This window comes from Cavia porcellus, unplaced genomic scaffold, assembly GCF_034190915.1.
Source record: "Cavia porcellus strain 051 isolate PalLab524CR breed Dunkin Hartley unplaced genomic scaffold, mCavPor4.1 scaffold_15, whole genome shotgun sequence".
NCBI lineage: Eukaryota > Metazoa > Chordata > Mammalia > Rodentia > Caviidae > Cavia > Cavia porcellus.
Window position 1 is genome coordinate 54,811,091 of NW_026947498.1, and position 12,682 is coordinate 54,823,772.

Genomic DNA, 12,682 nt, shown 5'->3' on the forward strand with positions numbered 1-12,682 from the left:
GAAGAAAGGGAGGGAGAGGTAGAAAGGAAAGGAGAGGAAGAGAGCTTTATTGAATAGGCTAAGTGAACGCAGAGAATGAATGAACAGGAGCAGGGAGAGAAGGCAAAAGTTAACACTCTAGGAATACAATAATTCAGGACTATGTTCTTGGGATATAATGATACATATAGTAAGTACAGACTTAAGATAGTAATTGATTAAATAGGAAATTTTCAAATAAAGGTAAGGTTTTTTTTTTTTTTAAATGTAGCTAAAACAATTCAGTAAAAGACTTTCAAGTCTAGAACCACTAATAAGAAGAATCACAACACCACATCTAGATGGTTTTATAGGTAAATTTACCAGGGACTCAAGGGCTATGTTTCCTGTTTTGAGGAGGAAAGAAGGGCAGTGCCAAAGGGGCTTCGGTGACCGCCTGCAGAGAGAGGAGGGTGTTCCCTGGTTCTCCTCTCCTGCAGCTCTCCCCTGCCTGACCCTCCCAGGCTGCAGGAGGCAGCAGCTGCTGGTGTCTCCACGGTAACTTCTAAAATAAATTGCCCAATCTTTGAGATACGTTATTTTAGACTTCCAAGTAGTTCTTGAGCGCCATTAAATTATTTATAAACCCTTAATTTAGAATAGAATAAGAAATATTTCTTTCTAGTGTGCACATAATGAAAACTTGCAGTCTTTGTTTTCCAAAAGATACATTGATGTGCCGTAGATTTCCTTCTGACATTCTTGGAAATAGTTTTCATTTAACTGTGAATATTATACCATTATTGTTAACAGTAAATTTAAGTTATATTGCACTGTGTAGCTTGAAAACAATGTACAGATTTTGTAATACTCTGTTAAGATATCTTTATAAAGCTTATTCTGCTATTCTTTAATGCTCATTTTTGGGTGCTGGTTGCAATTTTACAGTTGGTTTTGGTGATAGTGTATGTGTGCCCAATTTATTAAATGAGTAGATTTTTCCCTCACCTTTCATAATATTCATTTCAGGGAAAATAACATTGTTTACTCTAAAAAGCTGCGCTAAAGGAACCTCATGTAAAGAGCTTTGCTAGAGCATTTTTAGAAAGATGAAAGACAATGCTGGATGATGAGTGATGTTTAATTTGTGTGGTGACAGCTGCTACTGTCTAAAATTTATGAGAAAAATGTACCAAGTTTCTAACAATAGTGAACCTAAAACCTGCTGTCATTCAGAAAACTTTCCACACATACAGCTTTTAACACTATGAAAAGATTTGACTAACAGTTTAAACTTGGCTTATGCTTCAAATTTTGTATATTCTTTTGCCTAAATTTCTGTGTCCTTCAGAAATAGAATGTTTCCTTCTTCTTCAACTAATTTTGTAACGTATTTAATTATACTACCAGTTTAGATATAAAAATCATGTACATTTGAATTGTACAGCAGTTTAAAAAGTACAGACCAATTGCCATAATATTTGCAAGGTTATTCATATCTTTTAATGTCACAACAGAAAATCAATTTATTTGCATATCTGTGGCTCCTGTTAGAAGAAAAGTAAAAAGACAAGGAAGCTTGGGTAAAATAAAAATGTGTCTCAAGGTATTTCCTAAAATTAATTGCAAAGCTAGTACTGAAGGCTTTTAATCAGCCCCTGAAACATTTGTTTTAATGATAAGACTTAATTACTTATGGAAAAATACTCATTTTCATTTACCCTTCATGCATTTAACCCATATGATAGAACATTAAAAATCAATATAATGAAAGATTCTATTCACGTGTACATTTATTCTTGTGCTTGGAGCCATTTGTTAATAGTTTTTATTGAAGCTATCAGCAATAAGGGACATATACCTGCCACATTACATATTGTGGAACTGAATGATTTAAACAGTGGTTACAGTTTTTTCTAGTGTAGGTTATTTAAGCATTTTCACTATTGGAAAAAATATGTAAGGCTATTTCACACTGCATCTCATAAAAAGACAGTTTTTTTTTCTGTTTTGTTATAAATTTTTTCTGCTTAAATGGCTTCTAAACTATATGTTACATTTTGAAGTCTGTTGTGATTTGGATTTGTATCAGAAATATCCCTCAAAGGACTTCATAGGTGCACTTTTGGAATGTAATCAAGCCATGGGACACTAACCTCATCAATGGATTAATCGTAAATCCATTGTGAATGTGCCTTTAAGAGGCAGGGTCTGGCTGGAGGAATCAGACGTTTGGAGGTGGGAAGGATGCCTTGAAGGATATCTACTCTATCTGTTCCCCCATATCTCCTTCCTGGCTGCTATGGGTTAAGAGTCTGCTGTGCCCTTCCTCTATGACGCTTGTGCCTTGGTGTCAGCCAACCCTGGACTAAAACCTCAGAAAACTTGAGCCAAAATAAACCTTTTATCCTTTAGGTTGCACATATCAGGTATTTTAGCCCAGCAATGGAAGAGCTGATTAATACAGAGCCTGTTTAAAAATAGAATTAAATATCTTACGTGGTGCTGCTATTTTTGAATTAAAAAGTGATTAAAAAATAAAACAAATTCAAAAATTAAGTTCAGAAAACAAAATAGTTTAATATAAATTTATAAATTTTTTTCTTTAATATAGATACTTAAAAATAGAGGAAGCAGGGGACGCAAAGCACTTTTCTTTAGAAATATTCTACTACAACAATTGGTACATCTAGGACATCTTTAAAGTTTATGAAAAATAAAATACACTTTCTTTTGACTGTTCTGTTAGAAGTATTTGTTTGCCCTAATACTTTTAAGCCAAACTACTAATCTTGTAACCTGTAGAGGCAGTAAATGACCTGCTCCACAACTCTTGAAATAAGGTTGATTATGTCAACCTTAATTCTATTTAAATTTTGCCAGTGACAAAATTTTGTGATTAAAATTTCTGTGGTTGGTTGCATCCAATCACCAAAACTGGCCCCACCTCATATGAAATAAATATTTGATCTGATTTTACCAAAAATAAGACTCATCCATTTGGTCACTTAGTTTACAAATTTTGAATAATACTGAAACATGACACATTATATTCCTAGATTATATTTCAAATTCAGTTTATGCTCTTCTCCATCTTCTTGCCTTATAATTGTCTTATGTAGATTATAGATCAAATTCTAAGTAAAACTTTTAATGCCAATGGGAAAAAAAAGAAAGCAGAAAACACTCTCCAACTTTTTTTGATCCAAAGTCAAACAGCACAAAAGAGCAAAAGAAATTTATAGGTCGATACCTCTTAGGAATTTTGATGCAAAAACCTCATGATAATATTATGACCGTATTCCTGAATGTGAAGCAGGCACATTTGTAAAAACTGTGATAGCAAAACATTTACCAATTTATAAAACCATGCAACTATTTCAACGAAGACAGACAAAATAGCGTTTTAGAAAAGAAATGAGGGCCGGGAATTCAGCTCTGTGGTGTAAACACCTGCCTGGCAAGCACAAGGTCATGAGTTTGATCTCTGGTATTAAAAAAAAAGAGGAAACAAGGAATTTAATGGTTTGCAAATGGAAAAGGGACTAAAAGACAAAGGGAGGAGGGAGAGGAGAGAAGGGGATAAGAAAGAATTAATACGTGTTGTGTATGTGCACCAATTCTCATTATGTACTGTCCACATATAGTGATAAAAATTAAAAAGAGAAATAATAACCTTGCTAGATATCAGGAACATTACGTTTAATAAAAGCTTTTAAAGTCTAAAATACCAGAAGGTGGCAAGAATATGAAGTAGTAGGAGTCTCATACACTGCTGGAGAAGAGTAAATTGAACAATATTTTGTGCATATCTCACAAGCTGAAGTTGTATTTAATTTTAAACCAACTTGCTAATTCACGCCCTCAGGGAACTACCATTCCAACTGTATGTCTCGGACCAGCTGCCATTCACAAACAACTGTCAGACAGTTGAGTTAAGCTGCCCTCAAGAAACTTACATATATGCATAAGGAGACAATTGTAAAATTGCTACCATAAAATTAATTGAAACAGTGAAAACTGGAAATAATACAAGTTTATTTCATCTAGAAAATTGATAAATTGTGGTAAGCACAACCAATGGAATTCTTCATAGCAGTTAAAGTTCATTAGCCCCACTGATACACTTTAAAGGGTAGAATTGAGAATAAAAGGTAAACTTCAGTGTAATAAATAATGAAAATTTTTATTATTGCATCAAGACTAAAACGGTACAAAATCATGCCATCACTTAATGATATCTGAAAATTGAGCAAAGATATATGAGAACACAAGTTTTATCATTTATACATGAAACATGGAATGGTGAAAACAAAATCAGAGAGGGACTGGGTTTAGAAAACAAAAAATCCCCAGGGCTTCAACTATGTTGAGCAATTTTTGAAAAAAGTCATCAGCAATCATGAAAAATAATACAAATGGATATATATTGATAGTTTCATCAGCATGCATTATAATTTTTTTGTGTTTGAAATATTTCATAAGTTTTGAATTCATGACTTACAAAAATAGCTAATAATTATCTCATTTTAGAGATGAAGGAAATGAACTATTGAGAAAGTAAAAGCTTTAGTGAAGTCTATTCCACTGGTCCTAGAAGCCATGTCCCTTGATTCCCAAACTCCTGAACTACATTGACCTCTAAAGAAGAGTTACAAAACACCTTCAGGAGTATTTTCACTAATATCTTCGATGACCTTCACCTTGTTTGGGCAAACGGATGAAATTAACAGATTAACCAAGCAACTAATTTCAAGACCTGTACACTTCTTCCGAGAAGACAGACAATTCTAAGCAAAATAACACAAGGACTGCAGGATTCTTTGATCTTAGTCCCTTTGTTTGAAGATTTTGCACTTCTGCGTTCCATCATTCCAACAAGGAATAGGCAAAACTAAACCTAAATGTTCGAAGTAGTGACAAAACTATGGCTAAATGGCCCTCCCTGAAGTAAAGTAAGAAATGTATGACATGCCACCAAAGGCCACAGCTTCTCACCTCAGAATACTTCTTCACTTTGAAACAGACTTCCCCACAGACTTGACCGTAGGATACATATGCAAACTGTTTCAGGTTTGTTTTATTATGAAAAAATTTCATAATCAAATAATAGAGAATAACAATAGTTTTAACAGTGTATACCATTATCTGCAAAGTAGTTATTCAGAGTACAAGACATAAACTAAAAAGATTCATTTAAAAAAAAGATAACACAAGTCTTTCTTTTCAACCAACTAGGATCAACCTGTAGTATAAATTAAGCCAATTAACATGTATATTGAAACTTTTTTAAAGAATGGAATTTCTAGTTTGGGTAAGAACTTGAACTTCTCCCTACTTCCTATTTATCTCTGATCTATGTGTGTGTGTGTGTGTGTGTGTGTGTGTGTGTGTGTGTGTGTTTGTGTGTCTCATATAGGAAAACCATAATTCTCTTTTACCATACCTTTCTTTGAGAATCTTCTGGAATTTGATTCGCATCAGTTTGCCAAGCGCTCTAGCTTGGAATAATGTGAAGACTGTGGATAGTCTCTTGTCTCTTTCTTCTTCCAATTTATTCAAAAAGCTAGCTTTTAAAAACACCTTAAAGGAAGCAAGTCAGATATTAGTCTCACTCATCCTGAGTATCATGTAAATATCAATGCTATTTTTTCTCAGGTTTTATTTAATATATAAAACCAATGTCCTGGACAATATGATATTCTAAATCTAAAATTTTCAAAGGATATTTTATTTAATCTTGTGGTAGATTGGCTGCTTAATATCTTTATCTTCCCTCTTATTTTTTTTCAAATATCTAGAGAGCATAGTTTAAGTTCTAAGTGCCTAGACACACAGTGCTCCAAAGTGTCTGGAAGGGGACCATAAATATTTTCTCTAATGGTCACAGCATCAGTATCTCTAGGTAATGTAAAATCTTACAGGTTATTCTTAATTTTTAACAACTTCTTACGATTTTAAGCAAACAAGAAACATTTAAAAATTAGATCATGATGTGGCCCTTGTGTTACAGTTTTCTGGATTTGCTCTAGAAGAAAATACCTTTATGTAGGTCATCAAAGGGATGACATAAGTTTTTCAAAATAATTAAGACCAACACAGGTGAAAGGAATGAGATTGCTGGGGTCCATATATCGTAGAAACATACAGAGTGCCACCATAGAGGTACTTTGCTCAATCCTGAGAGTGAGGAGAATCCCCTCAACGTTTGTACGGTCTCTTCTCAGATGCGTAAGCCTAAGTGTGAGCATGCCCTTCATATATGTGCTGTAGGACCCTCACTCATTCGGTGTGAGTTCTGGCCTTGGTGAATGGTGCACAGCAAAAGTAACTAAACATAATGGCACCACTACTGAAAATCACTGGAAACATTAAACAAAAACACTAGTTTCTAGGCACCCAAAATGAATCAAGAAACATTTTATAAGCAAATCATACAGAGCTCTTGGTCTATGATTTCTTCACTTTGGTTTCTCCTATGTATCTTCATCTATAGTGATATAGATGTCAGAAGAAGCTCCCTCGTGTTGACTACCAAGTAAGAGTAAATCTGTGAGAAGTTTCACAAAATACGTGAGTCTTCTAGATAAAGCAGAATGTAGAGAATCACAAAAGAGCTTTGGTTTACTTTTCTTTTTTGTTTTTGGATAGTTAGGTTGACTTTAAAGTTGTTAAATAATTCAGATAGTCTTCTAAACTTTATTTCCTAAAACAGTACAGTAGATGAATTAGTTTATAACCATTTAACTCCAGAAGGCTCATATTCATTTTTCTTTCTGTGATTTATATAAATTTCTTAATATTATAAGGCTGAGCCAGTATTTTTATATGTCACACATTTGCTTAGATAACTAATTGTAAAAAATGTAAATGTAGTTGAACTAAGGCTTAAGAAGCATTGGATATTCTTTTGCAAATAGCACTGAAGTTTCCACTTTAAAATTAACTCATTCATCTCATTTCTGGCCCTGAGATACAAAGAACACCTTATTTTATTATGTAAAGATTCACTGATAATTTGAGATACTCTAGCTTTTTTCCAGATACATTCCTTGAAGTTTCTTATTTACCTTAGTGATTCCAAATTGGTACTGACTATGGTCTCTCTCCAAGGAACCAAGTAGTTCTTCAGCTGCTTTTCTGTTGCTCACAAACTTGCTCTGTGAAAAGATCTTCGGGTTCAGAATGCAGTACCTAAGTTAAAACAGGATCAGGTAATCTTATGACTCAAATGAAGATTAATCTAGACCAGCGAGGTGAAAGACAAAACAGAAATTTGCCTCTCTCAAAAATCTGCCCAATTTTCACAGAACTTTTGCTAATAATAATGCAAACATAAGCAATAATTCCTACTATTAGTATAATTTTTGTATTGTTTTACAGATCAATTCCATTTAATTTCTGCTCACCTAGGAATTGAGTGATTGATGAGAAAAACAAAGACAGGAAGGCTAGCCTAAGTATTTCTGCCATATGTGTAAGGAAATTGAAGAGCAGAGACATGACATTTCTTTTCCAAAATGTCTTCACACTAATAGTGAGCTGACAAAAAATAAGAAAAATTCTTTTTAGTTCCTACACCGATATGGTTTTTACTCTATCACATCTTGATCAAATTCTTGACTAGAATTTACACTTTTAGAATTTGGAAAACTAAAACAAAGACTCCTCCGCTGCCTTCTTCCACAAACACTGCTAGTTTCTTTCCTTTTGTAGGTTTTCCAGGGAAGGAACAACTTACTAGAATGGCAGCGACCATTAAGATACACAGTATTTCAGAGGTGCGATTCAGGTCCCGCATCGTTGTCCTGTATATATTTCAACTATATGTGCATCTATTAACCATTAATTGAGATTTAAGGATATTAGGGCCGTGTATCAGACTTAAGGGAAAATAATAAAAGAACTCTGTCATCATATAGCATTATTATATCTCACCACCAAAACATATTGATTTGCAATCTGAAGGGCACTAAACAAACAATGCATCCCTAAATAGCGGGAAAGAGAAAAACAGAATGGACTGCCTCGGGCTTTTTGGCTTCTAGAATGTATGTTTACCTTTGTTTAAAATCATCATAGGGCATTCTGTTTGGAAAACCTTCGCAGTATATTCTAATCCCTTCCAAGACACCATTACAGCGCAGCTGCTGCAGAACGAAGGAAGAGTCTATTACACCTGAAAAAATGAATCACATTGAGTCTGTGCCTCAAAGCATTATTAGCCCAGATTTTGTTCTAACAGCTCCCTCTACAGTTAATAAGTAGTAGCTTGATTTAGGTGCACTGTCTCTGATAGGTCATCGGGGTTCCTTACTCTGAGCCTGATAGTAGTCACAGTATTCACCCAACTACCCAAGAATATTAAAATGTGATTCACCAAAAATTCCTTTAACATGTCAAGCCCTTAAGTTCACAGTTAAGTACGGCTATATAGAGAAATGCTCCTGGATAAAGATGCTTCATTTTTGCTGGTATCATATTCATTTCCTAACCAGAAATGAGGTGCACAGGGTAATAATATGAAAAGAAACTGCTATCTCCAAGTAGAGTAAATGGGACAAAAGAGGCAACAAAAAAGAAAGGGAAACCCCATAAAATTCTCTTTACAATTTTGTCTAGGAGAACGTGGCCCCATCCTGGCCTTCATTCTCTGCTTATTGTGTTGACAGCATTTCCATTTTATTCTATAGCATAAGCAATCTTCTTTCACCTCTTTGTTCATCAATAGAAGCCTTTTAACAACTATCAGGTGTAGTCTGTGATAGAATCTCTTGGAAAACCACCAAAAGAACCGCTGTATCTGGCTTTCACCAAGTCATCTGGAAGAATACAAGAAACACAAAGGCCAGATCTGCTACATCTAGCATCACAGAAGTGAGCTTAGGCAAATGTACCTGAGCTTCAATTCTTTTCAGAAACAGAAATAGATCATGTATAATAACAAGGGGGGGAGCAAAGTTTTCAGACCCCTTAAAATCAAATGCATCTATTTCTATTAGATACATATGAAGAATTGTCTTGATTAGAGGATGAAGATTTTCTTGAAAATCTACTGAAATTAGGGTTGACTCGGTGGAAGGTAACTAATAGGTAACAGAACTGTTCCAAAGTAGCGAGAAATAATTAGATTCCTTGCTAGATGGAAGCACAGTCCGCAGATGTATTCAGAAATCCAGCAGAGGGTTGGTGGGAATGTGGCTCAGTGGTAAAGTGCTTGCCTAGCAAGATTGAAGCCCTGGGTTATTTACACAGACTAAAAACAGCAGAATCAGAAACCCAGATAACTGACAAGAAACAGTGAAGCAAAAACACATACCCATGGATGAAAATGAAATATTTACAATATAAAAACTGCAATTATTATATCATTGTGTGGCATCAATCTTTCCGAAAACAAGCCATAGACAGTCCAGATTGGGTCCTTAATTATAACAAGTTAATATAATGCAGGGCATACAAAGCTGCAGAAATGAGAATCAGCAATATCTGGTTTCATACTCCAAGGGTGGTTAGTGCCCTAAAGACTTAAGTGCTTGTCATGTGGGCCTCTGTGAGGCTCTGTGGAGGGCTCTCACTCCACAGAAGGCTAGGAGTCTTCAAACTCATGATGTAAAGGGAAGCAATCTATGCAGGTGATGTCAGGAAACCATTGTTTTAAAAAATAAAAGCAGGAAAAACACATTCGCCACCAGCTTCCTATTCCATCACCACTCTAACACCATTAATTCACAAAAAAAACAATCTGCTGCTCAAAAGCACACAACTAAATATATAATAGTTATTATCAAGGAAAGAGACATTAGTACTGGAAAGGAAGACTAAGAGGGAGTGCTTAACAATTAAAAATGGATTAGAAGCTATCCTCATGGTAAACAGGTGACTCAGACCAAACAACATCCTTATGCCGAAATACATATCTCAGCCCCCTAACTGACTACTCAATCCAATTTTACTATATTCTGCTCTTCTAAACACAGCATAGGAGCTCATTCACTTAACATCCAATTTAAGAGAAATTTAAATGGAAATATCAAGTATTCTGTTATTACCCAATTGAACCTGCTTTATGAAATCCTTCTGTAGTCCACTTGAATCTCAATTCAAAAGTAGCTTCAAGGAGGTTCCAAAGACCTCATATTAAGCTTAATTTCTTTTTTCTACCTGAAAATATATGCTTATAGAAAATGAACCAGTAAATGATTCATAAAAAAGACACTCGACATAGCTGAAATAAGATATGTTCCCTAGGGTGGAATAAAAGCATACCTAGTTCTTACCTGGTATTTTGCTCACATTGGGATTTATACATCTCACAAAATGAGGTGTTGTTGATTTCAGCTTAATCATCAATTTATTGAGGTTTTCCTAAAATGGAGACCATAATAAACACAAAGTCACTTTGGAATGTCATTAAAATGTCTTATAAATGTATCTAAGTCTTTCCATCTCATACCTGACTCGTACACCAACAGTAAAAAGATGAATTCTGCATTATCCCTTGCTTATCAAAAAAGCATTATTTCTTTCCTATGACAAGTCAATATTTATCTGACACATAGCACAGTTACAGATGCATTTGACCTGTTTTGAGTTTGACAGTGTTAACTAATGGCTAAGCAATAAAATGGCTTGGAAAAAATAACTTTTTCAGTTCTCTACTCATAGGAAACCTTTATTTTAGGTCAGCTTCTCTAACAGCAGGGGATTTAAACTCAAAGATGTGTTTGGATAGTGAAGGAAGCAGAGTAGGTAAAGGGACAAAAATGGAAAGGGTAACAATGCTGACTCGGCTCCAGTCTGATCCCTGCGTGACCTGTGAGCACAAATATGCAACGATACAACAGCTAATCCTCTCTTGACGCAAGGGCGAGGCCTGGCTTCCAGTCTGATCAAAGCCCATTCTAACCTGGCAGATGGTATGAGCCAATATTTACATCAGCTGGAAGATGGGTGCAGGACTGAGAGAGGGAAGCTAACTAGGGCACTAACAGTGTCCTCTAGAGTTTTGAGTTAGTACCTAGATAACCTTCAACATTTACACCTTGGATAACTTCAGATACTTTATTTTTATTTAGAAATGTGAAATATCAAATAAGTAATAGTGATTGCACAATGGTTAATATATAAACAGATACAATTAAAAATTACTTTATGAAGAGATGCAACCAGTTGGAGTGAAGCTCCTTTCTTGTGTTTCTTCTCCCCAAACTGTAGAGCTTTAAAAAATAAAAGAAGATATTTTAAAAGCTTTTGCTTGATGGAAATACAAGTTTACAGAAGTTCTAAAAACAATATGACAATACCTACCAAAGTCGTCAAAAATATGTATACCTCAACACAAAGTATCTATGGAGTTGGGTGTGGTGGTGCACTCCTGTAATCCCAGCACTCTGGAGGCTGAGTCAGGAGGATCACTGCAAGTTCGAGACCAACCTGTGCTACAGTGTAAGCCCAAGGCCAACCTGGACTGCATAGCAAGACCCTGTCTCAAAAAGATACACACAAAAAAAAGTGTATGGAATTTTCCCTTAAGGATATAATCAGATAATTGTGAAAAGTACTCCTGAAGCATTTTTCATTGCAAAGAGTCAAACAAGAATAAAATTAATCAACAACGTCCATCAATAGGAACTTTGTAATTAAATTATGAAAAAATATCTACATGAGGAAACACAGTGGTGCCTCGCATCATGATTTCTTTCCACAATGCTGGCCACAAACTGAGGAGAAGTGAATCAATCGACTTTTAAATTGATGCCATGGATCCATATTACTAATATAGACAGATTTCCAGGATTTACTTAACAGAAAAGCAGTTTATAAAACCTATACTTTGACAACTATGATCCTGAGGGTGTACACAATTTTTAAACTTGAGTGAGTTAAGAGTTACTATAAATGTAAAACAACTTTGAGAGGCATATTAATAGCTAATTGCTATTTATATAAGATCATAGCTCCTTTTTATGTTCCTCTTTTTAGGTTTTCTATATTATCTGGTGTTTCTCACAATGTATATTGCATTTATAGTTTACTTAAAAATTAAGTCTACTCTTTTATTATTTTTCTTTGAACAAAAGAAACCATGCTAAGCCAGACTGTCTTACAAACTTGTGCAGTGCTAAATCACTAAAAGGTACAACAACAAAGACAAAATCCATAAGAAATCTGGAGAAAATGGGCCAAGTATTAACATAGAAAACTAAACAGTGTTCGCTGGGCCTAAGCAGCCACTGTGGGGAGGCAGATGTCTTGAGACCTAAATGCTGATGTCCTTTTGAGAGGCCCCAGGTCCTTCATTGACCTTTTAGTATTTTACGCTTTTCCATAAATAAAGAGGAATAACACTGCATTCTGTAATTTTTTTTTTTAAATCTGCAACTCTGGCTTAAAGTATTTGATTTATTTGGCTATTCTAGGAGAAAATATGGGCCATTACAGGCAATTTAACATTTAGATGAATGAAAACTTGGAGGCAACTATATTCAGGAATATATTAAAGAAAAAGATAAATAAAAAGGCATAAAGGCACTCTAGAAAATTCTCCTCTAGTTCCTAAGAACATAGCACACATCCTGGAGAGTCAGAAGACAATTTTCTTTCTATTCTCTGCCCAACCCATTCTTTGCGCACTTAAGATCAGAAAATTACTCAATGGGGAGCCCTAAAGCTTATGTGATTACTACCTAACAGATTTCTCAGAGGCATTTTAGAAGACATT

The 12,682-nt window shown here is 34.8% G+C and overlaps 1 protein-coding gene across 1 annotated transcript in view; it reads right to left on the reverse strand.

Moving 5' to 3' along the window:
• The window catches only part of Myh15 (myosin heavy chain 15), a 147,856-nt gene that overhangs the window by 95,703 nt on the left and 39,471 nt on the right, over positions 1-12,682 (reverse strand). The window contains exons 17-21 of the mRNA XM_063224911.1: positions 11,110-11,177; positions 10,239-10,326; positions 8,020-8,137; positions 7,029-7,152; positions 5,405-5,541 (exon numbers count right to left, since the gene is read on the reverse strand). Coding sequence (XP_063080981.1) covers positions 5,405-5,541; positions 7,029-7,152; positions 8,020-8,137; positions 10,239-10,326; positions 11,110-11,177 — 535 coding nt within the window. The remainder of the gene's footprint in view (positions 1-5,404; positions 5,542-7,028; positions 7,153-8,019; positions 8,138-10,238; positions 10,327-11,109; positions 11,178-12,682) is intronic.